Consider the following 17,711-nt stretch of genomic DNA (forward strand, 5'->3'; position numbering starts at 1 on the left):
TTTTTTAATTTGCTACCTATTACTATTATTATTAATATTAATTTTCAAAAGTCTTTTTTATTTTTTCTATTTCCGTCGGGACAGAGACTCGAGCATTTGTCGTCCGTATCAACAATGATCCAAATTTTAATTGGCATACTTACTCGAGAGGTGACATATTGTTTGATACATTTTTTTTTAGATTATCGACTATTTTCTTTCGCTCGAGTAGAAAATATAAATTTATATTAATAATTATTGTAAAGTAAATTATTTTGAAAATCTTTTTTTCTTAAAAAGAAAAAAAAAAACATAAAATGTTATTATGTGGAGGGGAAATTTTAATTTATAATTTTAATTTTTTAAAAAAAATAAAACACTTAAAAAATATTTCCAAAAGGGGAAATTTGAAGAAAAGAAGGGAAAGGAACAAAACGCAGATGGACAGTGAACAGTCCTATCTTCTGCATTGGCCGCTGTGAGAATTGCTGCCTGGTTATCGTCTGCAGCAACACAAGCAAACGAAATCGATTAACCTTTCGAAACCCATTGCTGGGCTCTGCTTCACACGCTCAAAGATGGTTCCCTGTGGCGTCTCTCCTTCTCTGAAACCTACTACCCTTTGTACTCGTTTCAGCTTTAATGGCCGACCCACCTTCGGTTTCGGCCTCCAAGCTCCAATTCTTGAAACCCCACTTCGAATGAAGAGGATTTGTGCTTGTTCTTCCCGCCATAACCATATATTGGAGTTTAAGGATGTGGGTCGGCGTCAAATGCAATGTGGGTCGCGGATTTTTACGAATTTCCGGATTTCAGCATCCTCTGGCGATGGCGATGGCGATGGCTTTGGCTCTGGAGGTGGCGATGGTGGATTTGGAGGTTCTGGTGGTGAAAATTCTGGAGGCGGTGAAGGGGATAGCGGCAAAGGCGGGGTTAACTGGCCCTTCTTGTCTTGGTAATGCATCTCACTATAGTCAATCTTAGACAAGATTGTTGGGAGAGAAGTCCCACCTCCGTTAATAAGGGCTGGCCTTTGTGGTAACCAAAAACAAAACCACGAGAGCTTATGCTCAAAGTGGACAATATCATGTCATTATGAAGAGTCGTAGTTTCTAACCTAGTATCATAGTCATGCTCTTAAGTTAGTCGTGTCAATAGAATCCTCAAGTGTCGAAGAGCTAAATTCTGAGCCTCAAAGGTTTAGTCAAAATGACTAAACTGTCAACAAAGGGTATATTTTGTTTGAGAGTTCTAGAGAAGGAGTCGAGTCTCGATGAAGGAGAGGCTATTCGAAGACTCCATAGACCTTAGAGGAAGCTCTATTGTGTGTATTCGATGGGAGGATTGTTGAGGATTGTTGTGAGAGAAGTCCCATGTCGACTAATTAAGAGGTTGATCATGGGTTTATAAATAAGGAATACATCTTCACTGGTATGAAGCCTTTTGGGGAAGCCCAAACCAAAGCCACGAGAGCTTATGTTCAAAGTGGACAATACCATACCATCGTGGAGAGTCATAATTCCTAACAACTCTCTCTTGGTTAGTCGTAACATCCTCGTCTTGTGATGATCTTCTTGATCAAGTTCAACAACTGTTTGACCACCTTCAAACTTCTCCTCTACATCCAATTTGTCCTCCTCTTTTGGTTGCTTCCCTTCATCATCTTCGAAATCCCACCTCGGTTGGAGAGGGGAACAAAGCATTATTTACAAGGGGTGAGAACTTCTCTCTATCAGATGCGTTTTAAAAATCTCGAAGAGAAGTCCAAAAGGGAAAGTCAAAAGATAACAATATCCGCTAGCGGTGGGCTTGAGCTGTTACAACTCGCGCTTGTAGTTCATCTCCTAGGACAAAAATAGGGTAGTTTTGGTGTTATAACAGCTGATTTCATTATGCTTCCTTTGTAATCTAGTGCCAAAGTGTATAGAAGATTGAATCAGAAACAAGTCTCCCTTATTTCTTTTATTGTCATTGTAATTTGGTTCTGTATTATTTCAGGTATTTGACTGTTCTTGCAAAATACCCTGTTTTGGTGAAATCTGTAACATCTGGGATACTCAATGCTCTGGGGGATTTAATTTGCCAGGTTTGCCTCCTAATATGTTTTTCTAGAAATCTGTGAACGTTGATAAAACACCGGATGGTGTGCCAACGTGGACGCTGACTCCTCAAGGAGGGTGAATTGTGAGATCCCACATCAGTTGGAGAGGGGAACGAAGCATTCCTTATAAGAGTGTGGAAACCTCTCCGCGTTTTAAAACCATGAAGCTAACGGAGATACGTAACGAGCCAAGTGGAGCTTTTGATAGAGAGCTCCTTGCGTGGAGTAGTGTTTATATTCAGATGTTTCATCCTTGTGCCACAGCTGCGTCATAATTTGTTTATATTGTAAGAACGGTTGAACTAAGTTTTTAACGTCTTCGTATAGCTTGTTTTTGAAGAAGCGCCTACAGCAGATTTGAGAAGAACGTTTCGATTTTCTCTTTTGGGGCTCGCGTTAGTCGGTCCTGCATTACATTTCTGGTATTCCTACAAAACCCTTATTCCCTCCTTTCTTATAAGTTCAAAGCTATTTGATACGTGATTACAAATGAAGACTCATTTGAAGTTACCTATTAAAATCAATCTCTTATTGTTGATGATTCTCATAGACATGCCATGCATCGATCCGAAACTCGAGATGAATTGTAATGTAACAGCCCAGGCCCGCCCACCGTTAGCAGATATTGTCCTTCTTGGGCTTTCCCTTTCAAGGTTCCTCTCAAAGTTTTTAAAACGCGTCTACTAGTGAAAGGTTTCTACACCCTTATAAAGAATGTTTTGTTCTCCTCCCCAACCGAAGTGGGATCACCCAATCCCACCCCCCCCCCAAAGCCCAGCGTCCTCGCTGACACTCATCCCTTCTCCAATCGATGTGGGACCCTCCAATCCACTCCCTTCAGGGGCCAGCATCCTTGCTGGCACACCGCCTCGCGTCCACCCCCTTTGAGACTCAGCCTGCTCCCTGGTACATCTCCCGGTGTCTGGCTCTAATACCATTTGTAACAGCCCGAGCTCACCCACCACTAGTAGATATTGTCCTTTTTGGGCTTTCCCTTTCAAGCTTCCCCTCAAGGTTTTTTAAAACGCATCTGCTAGGGAGAGGTTTCCACACCCTTATAAAGAATGTTTCATTCTCCTCCCCAACTGAAGTGGGATCACCCAGTCTCACCCCCCTTTAGGGCCCAACGTCCTCGTTGACACTCATTTCCTTTTCCAATCGATGTGGAATCCCCCAATCCACTCCCTTCGGGGGCCAGCATCCTTGTTGGCACACCACCTCGTGTCCACCCCCTTTGAGCCTCAGCCTGCTCGCTGGTACATCTTCCAGTGTCTAGCTCTAATACCATTTGTAAGCTCACCCACCGCTAGTAGATATTGTCCTTTTTGGGCTTTCTCTTTCAGACTTCCCCTCAAGGTTTTTAAAACGCATCTGCTAGGGAAAGATTTTCACACCCTTATAAAGAATATTTCATTCTCCTCCCCATCAGACGTGGGATGTCACCTGTAATCCTTTTTATATTCTTACACCCTTTCAGATACGTGTCTAATGCATCGATACGTGTAGGTACTTGTATCTTAGTCAATTGGTGACCTTGCCAGGTGCTTCAGGTGCATTCTTGAGCCTTCTTCTTGATCAGGTAATTCATATCTTTGTAGCTATTACATCTTCTGACTAAGTAATTCAACCTGAAGTACTGTTTCTGAATGTAATGTTAACAATTCCAGTTCATCTTTACTCCGGTGTTCCTTGGAGTCTTTCTAGCTGGATTAGTAACTCTAGAAGGGCGGCCATCATGTATTGTTCCTAAGCTTCAACAGGTGCCATTCAAACATCTTCCTCTCCAGCAACAGAAGCAACCCTTTATTTAGTTTTCTTCTCTAATTTGTTTTGGACTCTTTTGGTTTGTAGGAGTGGTTTTCTTCTGTTGTGGCTAATTGGAAACTTTGGATACCTTTCCAGTTTCTCAACTTCAGATTTGTTCCCCAGCAATTCCAGGTATGCCTTACTCCAATTGTGTCCTGTTTTTATATACCATATGATCGAGTTAATCTTTCAAGTAGTAGTTTCTGTTCTTGTTGGATGATATCACTGAATGAATGGAATGATGCTGGTTTCTCTGACTGAATCAGAATCCACCATCTTGTTAATTTAATCATCGTGAACCATAGTTAAAAAGTAGTTGTGAGATCCTGCGTCGGTTGGAGAGGAACGAAGTTATCCTTATAAGGGTGTAGAAATTTCTCCCTAGTAGACGTGTTTTAAAAACCTTGAGGGGAAGCTCGAAAAGGAAAGCCCAAAGAGGGCAATATCTGCTGGCGGTGGACTGGGGTTGTTACAAATAGTATTGGAGCCGGACACCGGGCGATGTGATAGCGAGGACGTTGGGCCCCCAAGAGTGGTGGATTGTGAGATCCAACATCGGTTGGAGAGGGGAATGAAGCATTTTTTATAAGGGTGTGGGAACCTCTCCCTAGCCGACGCGTTTTAAAAAAACCTTAAGGGGAAGCCCGAAGCGGATATCTGCTAGCGGTGGACTGAGGCTGTTACAAATGGTATTGGAGCTAGACACTGGGCAATGTGCCAGCGAGAACGCTAGGCCCCCAACAGGGGTGGATTGTGAGATCTCACATCGGTTGGGGAGGAGAATGAAGCATTCTTTACAAGGGTGTGGAAACCTCTCCCTAGTAGACGCGTTTTAAAAAAACCTTGAGCGGAAGCCCGAAGCGGATAGTCCAAAGAGGACAATATCTGCTAGCGGTGGGCGAGGCTGTTACAAATGGTATTGGAGCCATACATCAGGCGATGTGCCAGCGAGGACGCTAGGCCCCCAACAGGGGTGGATTGTGAGATCTCACATCAGTTGGAGAGGAGAATGAAGCATTCTTTATAAGGGTGTGGGAACCTCTCCCTAGCAGACGCGTTTTAAAAAAAAAACCTTGAGGGAAAGCTCAAAGAGGACAATATCTGCCATCGGTGGGCTTGACTGTTACAAATGGTACCAAGGCCTCAAAGGGATTGGATTGTAAGATCCTACATTGGTTGGAGAGGGAAACGAAGCATTCTTTATAAGGGTGTGGAAACCTCTCTTTAACAGACGCGTTTTAAAAAGAATTTTAGAGAAAGCCCAAAGAAGACAATAGCCGCTAACCGTGGGTTTAAGCTGTTACAAATGGTACCAAAGTCCCGAGATGTGGATTGTGGAGATCCCACATCGGTTGGAGAAGGAAACGAAACATTATTTACAAGGGTGTGGAAACCTCTCACTAGCAGACACATTTAAAAAAACCTTGAGAGGAAGCCCGAAAGAAAAAACCCATAGAGAACAATATCTCCTAGCGGTGGACTTACGCCGTTACATATACAAAGGATGCCAAGTGTTTCATGAGATCCACGACACGAAACGTTAAAAGGTTAGGTAATAACTGATAGGTTCATCGGATTAGTGTCGGATTAGTGGAAGTATGCTAATACTACCCATGTTCAATGGACAATCTTTAGAGTGAATTTGGCCATGCTTACCATCTTCAACCAAGACCTCCTGCCCCCTCCCATACTGACTGTCTTCCATCGTTAAAGTTTTCGATCGTACCCGTCTTCCAAATCAAAAGAAAAATGGCATAACAATCTGTATAAACCCGGTACGATCCCGGTACGATGTAGCTCTAAAACTTCGTATATGCAAAACGAGTTTCAGGTCCTTGCAGCTAATGTCATAGCCTTGGCATGGAATGTTATCCTCTCCTTCAAAGCTCACAGAGAGATCATTACACGATAATAGGTAAAAGCTTCACTTTTCATGGGATTATATGGATGAATTTGTATTACATTCAATAAGCATTTTGGTCAATCTTTGATAATAATTGACCATTTCTTGCAGAATATGTTCCCAAAAATAGTTCAAATAACAGTTATGTTGAATCATTAGTTCTTATTTGTTTCCGGAACGGAAAACGTACAATATGTGCGTGTGAGATCAAGCTCGAACGTTCCTTATTTTGATTTTCGTTGCTAAATTTCAAGTATCCATCACTGTTTTATTTAGTAAACGAGGTTGAAATTGAACAAAAAAAAAGCTAACGATTCATCGTTGACAAGATGACAAGGCCAACTAGCTTTGTTAACTTGACCACGACAATGTTCTTTAGCTTGGCTTCATTCAACATCACAGCTTTTAGAGACGTCAATAACCATTACGTGTCGACCTTCCAAATGAAATTACTTCGAGATATACACAGATAAAGAGGTATTGTTATTCAATTCTCTCGTATGAAAGTCAAAGTCAACAAGAAAGTCAAAGTCAACAAGATTATGAAGTTTAATGCGAGGGAATTCATAGTCAACTAATGCATACAAAGTCATAATAGACATTATGAGTAAACCTTATCAACAACTCATTTCTATCGTCTACTGATCCAAAACTTCCAATGATGCAAATTTCAAAGTCAACTAACGATCGTAGTAATATGATAATTTTTTATTGATACAGTTGAGAATATATAGTAATAATTATGATACGTTCATACGTCTATTTTAAAATATCGATATATATTTAGAGCTAACACGTGTAATCAATGACTAATCAGATCGTTATTTTTGTTAATTTTTTACGATTATTGCATTCATCTTTTGATAACAAGTGTGATTTTTCAATTTTACCCATCACTTTTTGTTGAAATGCACTAAAAAATGGTGGATAATTTCTCGAATATTGGAGGGTATTTTGGTCTTTTAACACTAAAAAAAATAAGAACCCATATTTTGTTATTTTAAAATTAATAAAAGGGTCGTGTAAGATAATCTTTTTTAATTAAATCTTAAAGTCAAAAGTTTTCTTTATATTTTTTTTATAGTAAAATAAATAAATTGTTATAAATAGAAAGACAAAAAGTCACTTTTTTTTTTTTTTCTTTCACCGCTTAGAAATAGTTAATATTAAATCTTTTTTTTTTTTTTTTTTGCTAATAAAACCGAAAAGAAAATTGAAAAATGACGTAATAAAGACGCAAGCATGACGGCATCACGAATCTAAACTCGCAACTCAGTTATTTGGGATGAGGTGACAGCTCGACAACGACAGACAAAATGTTAGTAGACACGTAATCTTATCAAGTGGGCCCCACATGACTAATTTTGTATTGTTTTTTTTTTTAAAAAAAGGAAAACCTATAAATAATAAATTCACCGGTCATTACGACAAGTCTCTATTTCTCTTTCTTACGTAAGCAGTGACGACGGAGGTGCAGGCAGCAATAATGAGAATGGCCGCAGAGGATAATTCCTTCCTGAAGAAAAGAAACACGTGGCGTGAAGTGAGTAGGCGGTGACGGAGGAAGTTGAAAGTCATGGGTGATGTGGAACCGTGGAGGTCCCGATCCATCGAAGAAAAGACTGAGACTGTACAATCAAGTACAGCCCGCAAGTTTGACCATTTTTGTTGACTTTTTTTAAAAGAATTAACGGCCTACAATAATTTTAAATTTCTTGTTTGATTTTTTCTAAAAATTATTATTATTATTATTTATAAATAAATAAATAAATTAAGGACAAACTCCATTTAAAATTTATTGAAAATACCTAAATTAAAATTTATAAAATTTATAAAAAAATAAACTTATGATTAATTCACTGTAGACGAACCAAACCCAAGATTTGGAATCCAAATCTGATACCTCATGGTCTCGACATTCCCCGTTTCTTAAGAGTGAAGCCTATTCCAACAGACCAACATAAGTCATTTTAACATATTTTGTTCTCACTCACGTGTGTTCTAGTAAAATTTTTTACGAGGTCATCCAACATATAATGCTCCAAGTAAATCACGTCTAACCATGTAATTACTGTTGTTGGTATAGACAGTGACTTTCAATTTTCTAAACCTTTCTTAGTTATTTTGTCTTCATAATCGCTCTTTTTCATATATATATTAATTTTTAGTTACTTTATCTCATACTCGACCCCTAATAAACTAATTCTCGACTTTCTCTGTTGTGAGAACATTGTCAAGAGTTTTATAATAGTACAACACGACCGATTCCACTTTTATCTTACATTCACGTAAAAATCTATTTTTACCTTCTTTTTTTTAAAGTCAATCGAGATTTTGACAGTACTTATATACCACAAATCTTTCTAATCTTAACGTGTAACATAAACGTGTCGACGTTGATGGCTCGAAATATCATATTATAAAAATTTAAAAATGTATTTTAGAAAGAATCTTGACGTAATTAGCTTGGATTGCAATCTAATAAAGACCTGAAAAATAATATTTTTGAGGAAAGAGGAAGCCAGTAGTAAACAAATAAAATTAAATAATAAAATAAAAAATACAAAAACAATAAAACCATCAATCAATACGGTGCGTTTTGGGGCCCACTGAAAGCAATGGAATAGACCGCAACGCCACCGTTTACTTGGTCAGACTTTCGAATCCATTTTTATTTTTATTTTTTAAAATTCCTTTATTTTTATTTATTTTGATCCTCCCACTTTTTATAAAAATAATTATTTAATCCTTTAAAAATAAAAATATAAAAAAAAAAATTATTTAAAAGAATTTCAACTTTTTTTAATTGATAAAAAAAAAAAAAAAAACTATATAATAATATATTATTTATTTTTTTATTTGTAATTTCTATGGTATGCTATCCCTTGCAACGGTTTGACATTGACCTTAAAATGACTCTGCCCAATGGACGGTGACATGTGTGACATATAATATAATCTTTTTTATTATTATTATTTTTTTCATTCATAAAATTTTTTATCTATTTTCAACACTTACACCCGTGTCTCGATTTTAGATCAAAGATGTAGTTAAAACGAGTAAAAATAATCTAATTTGAGAGGCGCCCGGGATGATTTGGTTAAAATATTTTTAAAAAATGTAAAAATAGTATATATATTCGAAATAAAAATAAATAAATAAATAATTTTAAATTTAAGATTTAATAAATTATTCAGCCATTATTTTTCTTCATATAAATTTTATTTGATTTAAAATAATAATATATTGGGAAAATGAAAAGACAAAAAGGTCAAAGGAAGAGAGGCAAGGCCATGTGCCTTTGATTCTCTTTGGAAATATTCAAACCTTCAAAACATGAAATATATAATTATTTTCCTTTTTTATTTTAATTAATTTCTTTAATTAAAAAATATTTATAGACCAAAGTCACCCAACACCTACTACCTAACACATTAGCTACGTATTTATTTAATTTAACCTTTTGACCTCGAGTAAACTCATTTAAAATATAAATAATATTAATAATAACTCTTCTGACATACGATAACGTGCCCTAATGAATCTGACCTTATTTTAGGACATCACTCACTTACGAGAACAATCGTTCCCAGTTCTAGTTATACTCAAATTATTCTATATATATATATATATATAATTATTATTTATTTAAAAGGCCATAGTAATTTTGGGAATTAAAAAAATAATAATAATAATGGGAAGGGCTGATTGGATTCTCTTTTGAATGGGTACGTGACAAAAGGGCAACAGTTTTGGGATAAGCTTGGCATCTTTTTGGCGTACGAAACACATCGCATTAATATTCAAATTATTGTATTTTCGATAATAATAATTAAAAAAAAAAATACTTTTTACTTGGGGAGAAAGTTTAGTCTATTATCTTTAAAAAAATTTATGATAAATTTATTAATTTTATTAATAATCAATTAAATTAAATAAAATGTATTTTATTTTAATATCAATTTATTTAATTTTAAGTTCACTAAAAATATTAAAATGACGCTTTAAATTTTTTTAATTGTTTATTATAATACTTTTAAATTAATAATTGAAATTTACTCTAAATAATTGACTCCATTTGAGGGAATTTGGTTAAAGAATATTTGGGGATTTAGTCAACGAGTCAAATGTTGACTTTTTTTTATTTTTTTTTATTGTGTCAAAATTCGAATCCATAATGGCAAAGCTAGGAAGCTTCTTCCGTTGGATGCGTCGTCGTTTTGAAAATAATAATAAAAAAAATTAAATATCGAATTATTTTAATGAGAAATAGGCGTTAATAATTTATAATATTTTACCATTACATTAAATTACAGTAATTTCCAAAAAAAAAAAAAAAAAAAAAAAAACCCTTATGTCCATCCCACTAAAAATTAAAATAAAAAAAAACTAAATATTAATTTCCAAAAATAAAAAAAAAAAAGAAAATAAATTATCCATTCATCATCAGATAACCGCCTTCCACGACTCGAGAGTGGGAAAAGACGAAAATGTATCAAAATCCGACCCGATTGGGTCATTATTCGGCAACCCTAAATCCGGCCCAAAAGAGAGTGGGCCCAGCCCAGTTATATCAGATCCGCTCCCGGAGCTCTGCTGTTGATGGTGGTGGTGGTGGTGGTCGAGTAGAAAGGCAGACGTGTCGAGCGTCGGGAGTCCAGCACCAGCACCGCCGCAGACGGCGAAATTGACAGTTGGTCTCTGCGGCTCCGGCTTCAAAACAGGGGGAACCAAGAGCTGGGAGTTACCAAATCGAACGCCGGTGACTTGCTGAACCATTTGACGGAAATTAGCCGGGTCCGCCGTGATAAACGTGGTGTGATTCTTCTTGGAGGCTCTAGACTTCCGCTTGGAAATCTTGCCTCGAGTAGGCGGAATTGAAGAAGTCGTCGTCGTCTGCCGGTTGGGAGCGGCGGAGTCCGGGTCGGAAGCGGCGGAAACAGTGGGAGTGGGATCGGCGGATTCAGGGGAGATGAGGTGGAGAAAGGAAGAGAAGGACTGTGAATCGGAGGGGAGAAGGGAAGTGTGGAGGGCTTTGGCCAGAGTTTGGGTTTCTCTTGAAAAGGGATCGGAATTCCATGGGTCCTGAAAGGTGGAGCGGAACGGCCATGGATCGAGGACGGTCGGGAAGTTATCGGAGGACGCCATGGCAGAGCAGTGGAGAACAGAGTGATGAAGAAAACAGGGGAAATGGAAGAAGGAAGGGAAGGGAAGAGGCAGTATAAATAGGGCGGTAGAGAGAGAGAGAGATGAGAGAGAAAACGCGTCGTGGAAGGGGAAACGCGCGTGAGAATTACTTTCTTGTTCCGTACGTGTGAGAGAGAAAGAGAGCAAGTTTGTTACATTTTAACCATGGTTAGATTTCACCATGATTCAACTTTGGTTAATTATATGAATTTTTTTAAAAAATTAGAATGAGTCAAACACCACTCTTGCCCCGACAGTGATTATAGGGCACTTGTTCTATAAGCAAAGATATCATGTATAAGAAGAATTGACGATTAAAAATATTTATTAACAGTAAATTAGCTCAACCTGCTTATGCTAGTCACATTTCCGATAAATGTTTTAAGAAACAGGAAGAAATACATTTGAAAACAATTTGAGAGAATTACTTCAGAATTACAGAAAGCAACGCTCTATGGTTGTAAGCAAAATTATATATATATATATATATATATATATATATATATAAATACAAAATTATTATACAAAAGAATATGGAAAATATGTTTAACACATAGTTCTAAAAAATTCCTCCCTTTTATTAATATTAAGATGATATTGACAAATTACACCTAAGTTTTAATAAGGGAGAGTTCATATTATATTTAACAATAATTTAAAAATGTGTCACATCATTATTTTTTCATATCCATATAGATTTAGTTAAATATATAAAATAATAAAAATTATAGAGATATTAGTAAATTAGTTAAAAAGAAAATATAATTTCAATTCTTATATTGACAACTAAACCAACTTTCATATTAATGGAATTATTAATCATTAAACATACCAAATTTTAAAGCAATTAAATTTTTATTTTTATTAATTTCCTTAAATAAATATATATAATATTGAATCACAATCAAAATAAATTATTCGGTCTACTTGCTTTAGGAGTTTAGCGTATTTGTTGACACACTGTCTGGTGACCTAGCTTTGATATCATTTGTACCAATCCACTCGTCTTGAGGGTCAGTGTCTTTGCTGGTACACCATTCGATAACTTGATTATGATATCATTTCTAATAGTCCAAGCTCACTGTTAGCCGATACTGTCTGTTCTTACCCATTACATATCGTTGTTAGCCTCACGGTTGAAACAAATGTCAACAACAACAATGTTACTCAAATATAAATATTTGACAACTAGTCGTATCTTTTTATAGTATATTTTGAAACGAAATATTTACGTTGACATCAAAAGTGACAAGGTATATAGCAGCGACCCGACACCATCCACAAATAAGAGTTGGTTGTATTGGATTTTTTCTTTCCGTTCGAGTTAGGTTAAATTTTTTAATAATCGAAAATTCGATTCATAAGGTAAAACTTTTGTGGTCTTGTCAGCCTGATCAACGCTCGAATAAATTAAATAAAATAAAGCGGGAAAAGAAAAAAGATTTGATGGATGGGATTGGGATTGATGAATGGTGGGGTTAAGTTAGCTTTAGAGCTGAGCTGTCTCTTTTCTGCCAACCTTCCTTCCTACTTCCTCCATACTAAGATTCTCTTCTTTACTTTCTTACGTGGTTCCGAACAATTTAAACCCGAGCTAGCGTCTTGCACTGAAATGCATGACAGCTCGAGCTTATTGCCTCAAGCAGACAGAGACACGATCATCGTTCATAACCTAAACAAATTCACCTAGAAAGTCGTTACGAGCAAAAGAGTCTCTAAATTCTCACTTGTTTCATTCAGTTACGAAGATCTCCCCGTCCTAACGCCTCGACTCTTAATATAGGTCATTCCCTGACCGTTCAAACAAAAACAACACAAACCGTAATATAAAAGAGTTCAATCGTTAGCTCGGAAAAATTTTATTGAACTCGCATATAAATTTATTATCATAAATCGAGATTTATATTTTTTATTAAAATTTAAAAATAAATAAAAACCCTTAAAATATAAGTATATATTATATATTATATATTTATTTATTATTTATATTTGACCGCGTTGACCAGCCCACAGGCTGAGAAGCGTAGAAGAAACAGCTAGGGGTTTTCCAACATTCTAGAACACTTTATTTTTAAATAAAATTAAAAACATAAAAATAACGCCGCCCATGACGTGGCTGCATACGTTAGCATGACAAAATGATGACGTAATGCAAATAATTTAAAATAATAATAACATTAACAAATAATATGAATGTAATGTGTGGTCTGGATGTGATTTGTGATGCTGATCCATATCCGTCTCTACTGGACCCGCCCGCACTGTATCCCTACCCTTTCTCTCTAATTAACCATTATTTTAATTTCAAAAAATAATTATCTAATAGAATTCTAAATGTTTAAAAATAAAATAATTATCAAATGAAACTACATTTTTTTTAAGTTTCTCATCGTACGGTTTAAATAATTTTGTCGAAAAATAATTTATCTCGACTCCAATCGTGACGAAAAAGCTATGTTTGAACGAGCAAATTAGCGGTAAAAAAATGTTAAAAAAGGTAATAATTATTGGTAACTATTTAATTTAGACTTTTATGGATAAGCAGACGCACGTGCAGTGGACCCTACATCACTTTTATTTTAATTTTTATAGTAAAAAAAAATATTAAAATATGTTGGTTTTGTAGAGGAAATTATGGACAAATAATTGCGGAGATTAGGGATTTGGGTTTGTCAATTACTAAATATAATCCAAAAATTGTGTCTTATAACCCTAAACTACCTCGATATTACGAGAAGTATTGCAACGTACGTGCCTCAACTTAACGGGGTCTCGGTTGATTTCCCTTCCTATAGCTATTCAGATATTTTAGTTCGCTAAGTTTGAAAAGTCAGTACAGACTAGTCATGGAGGTTGGATACGGTTTCCCAGTTAGAGATCCATCTATCACTGATGATATTTCCTCATGACGTTTTGTCTTTGAAAGCGTCCTTCCTTCTCAATGTTCGGGAATCGATCTAGTGTATTCTTTTTTATCTTGTATTGAGAGTACACGGAACACCAACCCATCTCGACGAAAATAATTGGATTGCAACTAGGTGAAAAACCCAGATAAAACATAACAATCAGGAATAAATAATAAACAACGTTTTTATTGATTTGAAACAAGCGAGTTAGAAAATTTGAACGTTTGATCTCTTAATCAAACACAATACCCCGAACGTCGTAATTTTGTGGATCCCCTCCCATAATTTGAGGTCAATGGCTGAGTTTAGGGAAACAAACCATGATCCAAATGAGCAAGGATTGGGAAACACATAGAAACATGGAACATTAAATAAGAGACACAACAAAGGCTCCTCGTGTCGCACGTTGGTTGCTGTCTGGTTTGAACGCCCCCTCCAACTTTGTCAAACCGTTATTAAGATTTTTGTTTTGTCTTGGAAATAGATAATTGCTTTATTAACTAATCTTGACCGTTCATTTATTTGATCGGATAAGAATAACGAGCCTTCATATATCTCTACAATGATACGATATTGTTCTTTTGGTTTCATCGAAAAGATCTCGTACCAGTGAAAATATTGTTCTATGTTCGTAATATTTTTTATTGGTTACCTTCACTTATTTCATTGTTTTTGTTTCGGTTCTTTTAAAACCCTAATTTCCGAGAGAGACGTAATTTATTAGGATAACACGAATCATTAATTTTTTACTATATAAAATTTTGCAAAAAATTAAGTTTATTAATTACGAATCAATTGGTTTAAATTAACAAATAATCCACGTGGGCACTGAAAAAGGAATGTTTGGGCCTTTAGGCCCAATGTTTGTCCCCTAAGAAGCCCAAGATCTTTTTATATGGACATTGAAAAGATTAAGCCCATTTTATGTTTGGGCCTTTAGGCCCATTAGTTAAAAAAAAAAAGGTATTTTATAATACCTCATATAATATTCTGTCACATTCTCTTCACATTTTCTCTTCTCTCTCTACCTACTATGGTTCGAACCTGCGCACAGAGAGTCGAACTGACTATCAGTTCAAGCTCATGGCCAGCAAAGCTACGACACCGTTCGGTGGAAGCATAGTCACAACTTATTTATTAATACTATATTTTCCAGAAGAAAAAAAAATAATAAAAAACTATAAATTGTTTAGAAAATTAAATATATCTTTTTATTAAGTTATAAATTTAATTCTTATAATTTAGTAAAAATAATATATATTATCTTAATTACTATATTAATATTTCCCTAAATTTTATTAATTGAAAAATAACATTTTTGATATTAGGCATATATTTATTTAATTATATAATTATTTTATTATTTATTTTCCTAACAACTATTTAAACTAGTTTTTAAATATTGAAATTGAGTTATAATTTTAATTAAATATTTAAAAATAAATAAATCAATAAAATTGACAATTTATGATATATTAATTATTTTACAATTTATTATTATTTAAAAAAATTAAATATTTAAGTTAAAAAAAACCTAAATATAATATATATATATTTATTGAATTTATGGAGGGACACGAAAAGGGTAGCCAACAACAAGTGCATAAGGAGTTGGTAAGGATATGATAAAATCACGAGGTAGATGCCACGTGGCGAGCAACCGTAGGAGAGTTCAGAATATGCGTTGTATTCGCTGTCGTTTACAAATACGGAGCGTTTTAACAAACACAGCAATAGGTAGATAAGATTGTACACGTCATCGAGCCGAGCTGTTTCCCTCTTCAACTGTCCGTTTGACACGTGTCTCTCCCATTTTCGAAACGTGATTAACACGTGTATCGCACCCCTTCTGTCTCTCTCACTGTTGGTCTCTGTCGCAATTCTCCACATGCTTTCTACCCTCTTTCGGCTTGAATTTTAAATTTCACTTTTACTCCCTAACTTTATACTTAATTGCTATTTAACCCCTATGGTTTTGGGGCCAATTTTAAATTTTAATATAATTTAAATTAATTGCATAGTTTTTTTTTTAAATAAATGATTAAATAATTACAATGGATTCGTAATTTATTAAAAAATATTGGTTATCCACTCTATTTTATTTTATTTTATTTTATTTTTTTCTAAAATTAAAAAATAAAAGAAAAAAGGTTTGAAGATGGTTCCCCCAACTCTTATTAACTAGATCTGGCATATGATAAATATGGAAAAATTAAAAGCTGCTTTTAAATTCTAATATTTTTAAAAATAAATTTACATTTAATTTTAGGGCAATTTGCTGTAATTAAAGTCAACGCTAGGGTTGAAATAATAAAATTTAATTAATCACAAATTATCACCTCATTAATTTAAATTAATGGTCAAATTTATAAATTTGAAACCAACCACAGAATTAAACATGTCTGTCTAGTCCAATTAAATTGTGACACGCCAGACTAATTCAGCTCGAGCTCGTTAAAAATGGTTTAACCCAAAATCAATGAGTATAGAGTCATTGAAGGTCCATCAGAACCCTATAGGAAGTCGGTTTTCATTTTGGGCATATGAAGTGTTGGATACACAATATATGTAAATTCATTGAAGGTTCGTTCATTTTCTTTTCGTCTCGGTTTTACGTCACTAGTTCTGTCTCACTTAATTTCTTATTGAGACTAACCACATCGAACTGGTTCCTGTCTCTCTTAACCTATTCTACACATAAACGCAACCTAATGCCATAACTTACGTGTAAATTTAATTCTAATCCTAAGTTGAGTAGGGTTAGACGTACTGATTAGAAATTCTTCTAAGAACTGCTCCCGAGAGTCCTACATTTTATTTATTTATTATTATTCTGAAAAATAAAAAGTAATTTTAAATTAAATAAAAAAGGAAAAAAAAATGGCGTATAATATTTATTTAAATAAATATTAGTGGTATTTAAAATCTTGTCTCCCAAATTGGAATATATATAAAATGAGAAACCAATGTATGGTAGTAGGTGACGGCTGGAGGTGTGGGGGCCACGTGGAATCCGCAATATGAGCTTATCCACGAGACCGCGGCGTGTCGATACGACAATCACTGTCTGTCACTCACAGCCATGTGAGTGTAGCATTCAGCCGAGTCATCTGCATCTCGGCGATTTTATTTAATTTTTTAAATAATAAAAAAAAATTATGATTATTTGACTAAAAAAAATACTCTGACTCGCCCAAACTCAACACGTTTGTCAAAATGGTCCGAGTCAAATTTTTACTCAACTCGTCATCTTTAATTAATTAATTATTTTTGTATTTCACATTTTAAATTACGTTAAATTACAATTTTTTAAAAAATTTAGATTTTTAATTTTATATTTAATATATTTTAAAGATTTTTTTTTTTTAAAAAAAAAAATTAAGATCTAATAAATATCACGTGTTTTTTTATTTTTTTATTTTGTATATAGAGCTCTAAGATATTTATCCGAACATGCTCGGTCAACTCGTCATGCATTAGGCAAATGAATCAACTAAAAGATCATAAAATCGAATCTCCCATGTCATCAAATTCAAAAAAAAAAAAAAATCACGTGAAGAACGTTACACGTTTAAATTACTTGATCGTCTCTAAATCTCCTACCTTTTTAGCTCTACAAAGTACTTTTAATAAATAAATAAATAAATAAATAAATAAAAACTCGTTTAAAATTACTCTTTAAAAAGTTATTTCAAACAGATTCGGGTTCATAATAAAAATCCCAAGATATTGATTTTTTTTTAATGTTAATTATATTTATTTAAAATATATATATAATACAATTATATACGTATATATATATATAGAGAGAGAGAGAGAGAGAGAGAGG

The 17,711-nt window shown here is 34.6% G+C and overlaps 2 protein-coding genes across 2 annotated transcripts; one reads left to right on the top strand and one right to left on the bottom strand.

Annotated features, from left to right (window-relative positions):
* The first annotated feature begins 467 nt into the window (after positions 1-467).
* Positions 468-5,944, top strand: LOC111790590 (protein sym-1). Its single transcript, XM_023671557.2, has 7 exons — positions 468-934; positions 1,978-2,065; positions 2,408-2,502; positions 3,587-3,659; positions 3,748-3,840; positions 3,932-4,018; positions 5,718-5,944. The coding sequence occupies exons 1-7, from the start codon at positions 558-560 to the stop codon at positions 5,796-5,798; spliced, it is 894 nt and encodes a 297-aa protein (XP_023527325.2). The 5' UTR covers positions 468-557; the 3' UTR covers positions 5,799-5,944.
* Positions 5,945-10,207: 4,263 nt separating this feature from the next.
* LOC111790592 (calmodulin-binding protein 25) lies at positions 10,208-10,988 on the bottom strand. Its single transcript, XM_023671558.2, has one exon. It carries the CDS (start codon positions 10,935-10,937, stop codon positions 10,236-10,238), a length of 702 nt encoding a protein of 233 aa, XP_023527326.2. The 5' UTR covers positions 10,938-10,988; the 3' UTR covers positions 10,208-10,235.
* Between the last annotated feature and the right edge of the window lie 6,723 nt (positions 10,989-17,711).

Source organism: Cucurbita pepo, chromosome 3, assembly GCF_057944985.1.
Source record: "Cucurbita pepo subsp. pepo isolate OVF chromosome 3, ASM5794498v1, whole genome shotgun sequence".
In the NCBI taxonomy this organism is placed as follows: Eukaryota; Viridiplantae; Streptophyta; class Magnoliopsida; order Cucurbitales; family Cucurbitaceae; genus Cucurbita; species Cucurbita pepo.

Excerpts from the sequence above, each read along its gene's own strand:
- LOC111790590 (XM_023671557.2), top strand. The coding sequence starts at position 558 with ATGGTTCCCTGTGGCGTCTCTCCTTCTCTGAAACCTACTACCCTTTGT. Across the intron at positions 3,841-3,931 it reads TTGTTCCTAAGCTTCAACAG|GAGTGGTTTTCTTCTGTTGT; the intron begins GTGCCATTCAAA and ends TTTGGTTTGTAG. Across the intron at positions 4,019-5,717 it reads TTGTTCCCCAGCAATTCCAG|GTCCTTGCAGCTAATGTCAT; the intron begins GTATGCCTTACT and ends AACGAGTTTCAG.
- LOC111790592 (XM_023671558.2), bottom strand. The coding sequence starts at position 10,937 with ATGGCGTCCTCCGATAACTTCCCGACCGTCCTCGATCCATGGCCGTTC.